The sequence below is a fragment of the Microplitis mediator genome, chromosome 3 (assembly GCF_029852145.1).
Source record: "Microplitis mediator isolate UGA2020A chromosome 3, iyMicMedi2.1, whole genome shotgun sequence".
NCBI classification, from domain to species: domain Eukaryota; kingdom Metazoa; phylum Arthropoda; class Insecta; order Hymenoptera; family Braconidae; genus Microplitis; species Microplitis mediator.
In genome coordinates this window covers 8,002,498-8,010,350 of record NC_079971.1, presented here as the reverse complement: position 1 = coordinate 8,010,350, position 7,853 = coordinate 8,002,498, and the positions used below count along the sequence as shown (strand labels likewise).

The 7,853-nt window shown below is 28.7% G+C and overlaps 2 protein-coding genes across 3 annotated transcripts; one reads left to right on the top strand and one right to left on the bottom strand.

The window, feature by feature from the left end:
- The first annotated feature begins 415 nt into the window (after positions 1 to 415).
- On the top strand, positions 416 to 3,442 carry LOC130665627 (kelch domain-containing protein 10 homolog). 2 transcript variants are annotated; one of them, XR_008989565.1, is made up of 4 exons: positions 416 to 1,281; positions 1,349 to 1,693; positions 1,773 to 2,035; positions 2,132 to 3,442. XR_008989565.1 is itself a non-coding variant. In XM_057466084.1 (3 exons), exons 1-3 carry the CDS (start codon positions 586 to 588, stop codon positions 1,938 to 1,940), a joined length of 1,209 nt encoding a protein of 402 aa, XP_057322067.1. In that variant the 5' UTR covers positions 416 to 585; the 3' UTR covers positions 1,941 to 3,440. The 2 variants fall into 2 exon arrangements, 1 of the variants encoding a protein (XP_057322067.1); XM_057466084.1 differs by having other exon boundaries at positions 1,773 to 3,440.
- On the bottom strand, positions 2,727 to 7,265 carry LOC130665626 (zinc finger protein 578-like). The gene is made up of 3 exons (XM_057466083.1): positions 6,496 to 7,265; positions 5,577 to 6,392; positions 2,727 to 4,746 (listed from the first exon to the last, which is right to left on the bottom strand). The coding sequence occupies exons 1-3, from the start codon at positions 6,581 to 6,583 to the stop codon at positions 3,800 to 3,802; spliced, it is 1,851 nt and encodes a 616-aa protein (XP_057322066.1). The 5' UTR covers positions 6,584 to 7,265; the 3' UTR covers positions 2,727 to 3,799.
- Between the last annotated feature and the right edge of the window lie 588 nt (positions 7,266 to 7,853).

Sequence of the window (7,853 nt, the reverse complement as noted above, 5' to 3'; positions counted from 1 at the left end):
GAAATCCTGAATTTAAGAATTCTAATTACTTTTTGAACATTTATGGGACTCGGATGATGAAAATCTTCCGAGTAAGTTCGTCTTCAGCTTTTAGTCGGAAGCTAAGAAAATTGCTGTTATAATAATTATTTAATAAATAATTAGAATTCTTAAATTCAGAACTTTGTTAGGTGCGGCCCAGCCTTAAGGAAGAAATAGCATCCAGTAGGGAATATAAAGAGTTTTATTATCAGTAACAAAAAAATTAATTGCCATAAAACCTTGAGGAATACTTAAACTTCACTACTTAAATTTAGTTAAATACATTATCAATTTTCATTGGATATTTTTAAAAAATAGTAGCGGGGAGGGCACTGTCTGAAAATTTATTGTCCTGCTTATCGGCGGACTAATTTTACTGAGGTCGCTGCTGTCGAGATAATCATAAGCGTTCTCATGCTTATAAACAAGTTAACCTTTCAAGTAATACACTAAAAAATAAAATAATTTTCTACAAATAAGATTTTAATTTATCAACAAAAATTGCGTGAAGATTTTAATTTCATTTATTATCCTAAAAATTCATAAAAAAGTTTAATAATTACTATGAAAATATTCGCATTCAAGCCGCATGTGTTCACTGAACATTTTCCAACTAGTGATGTACAACCTAAAGGAAGAATTATATCAAAAATTCGATGTGATGACAAAAATGTATATATTTATAATGGTAAAGATTCGACTGTGATGAATAATCGAGATCCCCCAAATGTTCTTTCACTCTTTTCAACAAAACCTGAATTTCGAGGTATCTGGGTGTTCAATTTACTAAGACAGCAATGGAGATTAATGAGAAATGAACGTAATTTACCAGATGATAATGATTTCATTTTCGGTACTCTATTTGAATCAAATTATTTAGTTATTTGGACAATAGAAGTACCTTCTAATAACAAAGTTTCAAGTCGTAAGTCTCGATTACATATTTGTGATTTAAATACCGAAAATGTATATGTCCAAGAGACAGATGGACAAGTTCCAATTTCATCATTTGCACTTGATTTAATTCGTCATGGGAAATATTTGTATACTGTCGGAATCGTGAGAGGTTTTAAATTCTTTCCTGATGTATATAAATTAAATATAGAAAATGGTGTATGGGAAGTTGTCTATATCTGTCGAGGACTTGATGCCAATGAACCAGTTGGTAGAGTAGGTCATTCATTAGTTTACGGTAACAAAATGATTTATATATTTGGTGGTACTGCTGATGATCCCGGATTAGATTTACTTTCTTTTATCGTAAGTTCTATTGCGCTGATAAATTTAATTTTGAAAATAAATATTCATACAAAATGTAATATTTTAGAGAATTCCGGCGTTTGATTTGGAAAAGTGCTGCTGGAAAATAGTAGACACTCATGGTGATGAAAATCACACACCGCAGTATCCAGCTGCAAGAGAAGATTTCGGGGTGACGAGTTATACTGACCCAGATTCTGGTGAAATGAATGTTATAATATCTGGAGGAGGCTATGACGATAATGTCTTTAATAGTATCTGGAGATTGAATCTCACAAGTTTAAAATGGACGTGTCTCGAAAGATTTGGTACAGTCTTACCTCATTTTGTTGAAAATAATTCAATGACAGTTTCTCCTGCTGGAAAATTATTCACATTTGGCGGATATATTTACGATTATGATATGGAACAAGTAATTATTTAATTTATATGTAATTGTTAATTGTCAAAGCTATTGATGTTGGAGTAATTAATGATGATAATTCATTTAGGGATTTTGTATTTCTACTTTGCACTCAACTTGGCTCAGGATTCCCAAACTCACAGACATTTGTTGGGAAGCTATTTTCCATTATTATCCAAACTTGACATCAATGACTGACGAAGAATTATATTCTCTCGGTATTCCATTGCATTTACTCAAGCCGCGTATTAATTAATAAAATATCTATAAATAAATTTATTGGATTCAGTTTTATACTGGTAACACACAAGCACGAAAAATTGTAAATCAATTTAATTACCAATATCGGAGGTTGGGTTTCATTATTTTTATTTTGTAATTTACGAAATTTTATTATTGCCATAATTAAATGACCGTCACTAGAATTATTGTTTCTTTCAATTGCAGATTGATCAAGACAATTACTGTCAATAATTGACCCACAATTTAATTTTAATTGCGACATTTTTTAATTGCAGCTAATAATTATCAACATTGCAATGACAGTTAGTTTAGGCGCTACCTCTACTTTTTATTTTACAGTAAATTAAGATCGGATTAGCGAGAGTTTGCGTTTCGGAAATTTTCGGTCTTTTACCCCGACCATCAAAGTGCAAGCCATTGATATTAAATTTAAATGATGGAGGTAAAAACCGAAAATATCCGAAACGCAGTCTCGCTAATCCAACTATAAAATTATATATATAAATTATGACAATTAAAGTCTGATTTAATTATCAGTGCTATATTTATTTAACTTCAGTAATTACTGAAAATTAAGTGATAAATAAGTCGACAAATGGAAGAATTTAATTTTAAAAATACTTTTCTTATTTTTATTTATAAATTAATTTTAGCGTAGAAACAAAAGTAAGTAAAAAAAAAAATTTGACAAGTAAATAATTGTATAGAACAGTCGGCTAGTAAATGGCGCGAAATTAAAAAAAATATGACAGAAAGTAAATATATAAATATATAGAAAATAGGGGTAATATTTTAAACAAATGACAATCAAATAGAATAATGATACTAAAGTTACCAGACAACTAAAAATTTTCAGATTTTTTTTCCACAATTTAATTAAAAAAAAAAAGAAACTAAAAATATGCACATCTAGAGAATTAGACAACCTACATGTGCAATGTTCTGAAATGTTTTTTTAAAAATAATTTATCGTTTTAAAAAGAATTCAAAAATTATTCGACGTGGGCTGACTTCAGTATCATATAGAATAAATTTAGTCACAATAAAAATTCATTATTTCTAAGTCAAAAAAATATGTTCCGGATAAGTAATCACCAACATATCATATACTAAAACCTTCTTCAAAACACGTTGCATCTTATGGTATGAGTATTATTCGAATCGGTTCAGTAGTTTTCGCAGTATAACAGAACACAAAAATCGGCTCCATTTATTAGTATAGAATTATTTCTTTTTAAAACTGTATTTATTTTTTTGGCAAACTGTTAATTTACGATTATTGTATCACAAACCCAACGTGACAATTTTAAATTTTCTTGTGACCATCATCATTTTTGATACATATTTATTTAAATTTAAACATAATTTTAATGATGATCAAATTGAAAATAAAATTAACATTAAAAAAATCAATTCATAATGTTTGGAAAATTTTTATTTTATCCTATTTTTACTTTTAAATTCTGAGATAGATATTGGGTCTGTTATCTTAACTGAAAATAATAATCTGTTTAAGTAATCAGTAAAATGAATTCAATTATAATAATAATAATACTATCATTGTAATTTAAAAAGTTATATTTCTATTTAACAAAAATTAATTGGCGAAATTAATTATAGAACATAATAAAAAATCTTCAAGTGTACAGATCTAAAAAAAAAAAAAAATCAAATCAAAATTCTGTGATACTCCACACAGTATTTACATCAAAATATATTTTTTATCTACTCGTTAGTTCTTTGGTTGACGTTTCTTTTTTATTTCGTTCTGATTATATTTTGCTAAAATTGTAATTCGACAATTGTCGATATATGTCAATAAATTATTATCACAAATGTACACATTGATCGCTTAAATAAAGCAAATAAATTTTAATTTATTTTTTGTCGTTTTCTTTTTGATGCCTGTTTGCTTTCAAGATGATCCTGAATCAAGTGTTGTCTTAAATACTTTTTGTCTTCAAATGAATGCCCACATTTGTCACAAATACATAATTTATTATTCGTATGGTCATTGGCATGTTCTATTAATCCAAGTGATTCTGTTGTTTTGTAACAGCATATTCTGCATTTATAAATTTTCCCTTGTTTGTGAGTTTTAGTATGATTTCGTAAACTGAATTGATCATTGTAACTTTCATGGCAAAATTGGCACTTTAATACCTCACCGGGTGGACAAGGCTTGTGAAGTTCCGTGTGCTGATTTAGATAGTGCAAATGAAAGAACTCTCGTTTACAAATTTCACATTTATGTCTTTTGTCAGAGTGACCTCTTAAATGCAAATTGAGATAATTGATACGCGTGAATTCCCTTAAACAAATTTTACATTGATACTTTGCTGTATGTTCGCTGTATGCTGTATGATCAACGAGGTGGGTTTCCAAATGAGATGTCAGAGCATCAGCTCTCTTAAATTTATTGTGACAAATATTACACTCATGCGGTCTTTCTTCAGAATGAGAAATCATATGTCGTTTTAAACGAAACCTTTGTCCAAACGTTTTTTTACAAATATGGCACGTGATTGGATCTTTTGCAGTATGAATGCGCATCTGTTCTCTCAGATCATTTGCTCTCATGAACTTAGAATCACAAAGCTTAGTACTAACCATTTGATTTGAATGAACCCGACGCATGTGAACGGTCAAATTACCTTTATAAGGAGTCTTAAATGGACATTCTGGACACTGTATAGGTTTCTCATCACTATGTTTTTGCTCGTGACGATTCAATTCGTGTTTACTGAGGGCTAAGTAACCACATTCCTTGCAAGATTGTTCACCAACAACACGATACGGTTTATTATTTTGTAATGGTTCTGTAATGCGAAATCATAATTATTGTACGGAATTATTTTTTAAATAATGTAAAAGTAATATCCCAAGTCAAAAAATAAATTCTAGTTTAGTGCTCAAAAGCCTCAATTCCTTTAATGTTTTATTTGCCGCCCAGATAGTAGCTTGACTTTAGCACTCAAAATCCTCAATGAGAATTATGAAGTCTAAGTCCGAATAATTAATAATTTGCATTATAGATTCCTGGTGATAATGAATCTGTAATTTTTTTTGTTTATAAAAATTAAAAGAATATCGACAGGATCTAGATTAACCACCAAATAATCAATCTGTAAAGTTTTGAACGATTATGTTAAGTATTATAGCTAAAAAGTGCATCCGAAAATTTGGGATGAAACTGGGGGGTATATTGCTATTGTATTTTTTAATTGAAAAGCGCTCAAACTGAAACACTACAGCAGTTTTGACACTCATTCCATTTTATTTTGACATCTAATTATGCTGTTGTAATATTTAACAGCAATATTGCGTTCATGAAAACAGAGGAGAGGTAATTTTATTTGTGGACAAGGAGAGGGGAGAGAAGACGTCGAATGAGACTTTTGAGATCAAAATGCGGATAAAATTATTCCCTTATGTTTTGAGTATTTCGAAGTTTTAATCCAGATTATGTTACTCTAGTTTGGTCCTCAAAGTGGTAAAATTGGTCGTAACTACTACTTTGAGGACTAACTAGGGTAACTTTTTATACTATTGTAAATCTTCAATTTCTAAATTGATCCTCAAAAACTTCATTGAGAACTTTGAGACTTAAATTCGAATTTGTTTTTTGACTCGGGTAAATAATACTTACTTTCTGAATCAACTGGTTTATTAGTTTTACTTTTAAATGATGTTTCTGTTAATTTTATTTCATTAGTCTTCGCAACTGAATTTGAAGTTTCAATAACTTTTCCAGGCACTTCAATTCTTTCGAGCAGAACAGAAGGAAGAAAACAATTTAGAATATTTGAAATATGATGAGAACTTTCAAAAGAATTTTTATTATCTTCAACTTTAATCTGTTTCTGATTACTTATACGAGTTTCTATGGACGAAATTCGAATATTTTTTAAATCATCATTTGAAACTAAAAGTTCATCTGCAAGTGAAATATTTTTGACTAACGTTGATGATGCAGCCATGTCCATACATTTTTTAAACTGATTTTCTTCGACAATAGTTTTATCACTTCCATCAGTTTTGTCATTGTAATCAAAATTTTCTTTTTTTATATCGTATATGATATTCTGTTCTTCATTATTATTTTCATCTACAGTTTCTGTCCATGAATTATTTCTTCCACTTAACGACTCAACTTTTGTAATCTTAATGTAACTCAACAAATCATAATTTTTGTCGTGGTGTTCATTTTCAGTAGAAATAAAAAAATCATCAGTTAGCAAACTTGCCTGATCAGAATTTACGGAAGACAAAGAATTGTTTCGAGTTATCCAAGTTTTGTTGCTTGGATGTAAATCACTCTCGTATAAATTAATTACTGAACAATAATTATAATTATTGTCAACTTGTGGGTTTAAATTATTTTCAAACAATTCCATTGTATCTTTCACAACTGGAGCATTAATTATTTTTGTGTCCAAATCTTCCATATTTTTCTTGTCAACAACTGAAACAAGTTATATAATAATTAATAAAACCTTATCGACGTAATAAATATTTTAAATTATTTATTCAATTTTTATAATTGATAAATTTTAATAATAATATACCTGTTGTTTCATGATATTCGAGGTCTAGAATTGTTGAATTTTCATTATATTCAATTTTGATAGCATCAATGTCATTATTTATATTCATTTTTATATTACAATTTATAATATTTTAAATTATTAAGTAATAGATCCACTTATTGTCACTTTATTTTTAATTTAAATAATTACTTAACGTCCTTTGAATATTTAAAAATTTTTAAATTTCATGCTTTCTACGGTGTCAATAACTGTGACTTTTACATGACCCTGAAGCTAGCAGACAATGAACAATTTTTTAATTTTTTTTTTCAACAATTCATTTACAAAACAAAAAAACCAAAACTATGCACTGTAGAAAATGTAAAAAAACTATAGATTCAATTTTTGAGAGTGAATGTAATTGACAAGTGGGAATTTTTTAAATTTTTGAATAAACAAATAAAATGTCAGTAGAATAAAAATTAAAAAATACGTATTTAGATCAATGAAAAACCCATATGCTCATTTTTTAATTTTTAGTATTTAAAGTAATTAAATTTATTAATTTAAAGTTCATGAATTTATCTCATGTCTGCTGAATTCACAATCATTTTCTTTGTTTACATTTGAACAATCATAACCCTGTCAAGCTGTCACTCAAAAAAAATCCAGACTATTCTTCTGATAATTTATTAAAAATTTTTATTTATTTCTAGTCTCACATACATTTAATAATAATTTATTTGATTCAATCACTTATTTATAATGTTTTGAATTTTTTAAAATTTTTTACTGCACATATGATCTGTCTTCTGTCAACACAACAATGGAGTAACGAAACTTCTCACAGCGCCACTTTTAAATTTATAAAAATAAAAATAAAATAAATTATAAAGTTGGATAAAAAAAAATATAAACAATGAAATGTTATGTCCGCCGCTTAATTTTTAATTATTTATCCGGGATTTCTCCCTTTGGTAGCGATAGTAATTTTGGACAAGCGGGTTGGAGGGTGCGGACAACAATAAAGAATACGAGGAAGAAATTATCTTCCTATAATTTATTATTTATAGTGGATCTTTTCGAAAATTAAGAACCCAAACGTCTTCAAAGAGACTGGTGCTCTTGTTTAAGCCAAAAGTATTTTATGATGATAGAAAAATAGTTCTTTCACCTACCTTTCGATGTAACTTCTTCTAGTACGGCAGATTTTACCCCTCCAGAACGTTGCAGCTCGCTTGACCTTCCTCCTAAGATTTGGGTTGAGTGGGCGCGGCTGGGTTATAGGATAAGACCTTATGTACTACTCTCGAATGAAAACCGCAAGGTTGGAGTGATGAACTTTGTCTTTATTTTGATGGTTCAAATTACAACGTTTTCAACTAAACGTCACTTAT

Excerpts from the sequence above, each read along its gene's own strand:
- LOC130665627 (XM_057466084.1), top strand. The coding sequence starts at position 586 with ATGAAAATATTCGCATTCAAGCCGCATGTGTTCACTGAACATTTTCCA. Across the intron at positions 1,282-1,348 it reads TAGATTTACTTTCTTTTATC|AGAATTCCGGCGTTTGATTT; the intron begins GTAAGTTCTATT and ends GTAATATTTTAG. Across the intron at positions 1,694-1,772 it reads ACGATTATGATATGGAACAA|GGATTTTGTATTTCTACTTT; the intron begins GTAATTATTTAA and ends TAATTCATTTAG.
- LOC130665626 (XM_057466083.1), bottom strand. The coding sequence starts at position 6,583 with ATGAATATAAATAATGACATTGATGCTATCAAAATTGAATATAATGAA. Across the intron at positions 6,393-6,495 it reads CGAATATCATGAAACAACAG|TTGTTGACAAGAAAAATATG; the intron begins GTATATTATTAT and ends AACTTGTTTCAG. Across the intron at positions 4,747-5,576 it reads TAAACCAGTTGATTCAGAAA|AACCATTACAAAATAATAAA; the intron begins GTAAGTATTATT and ends TTCGCATTACAG.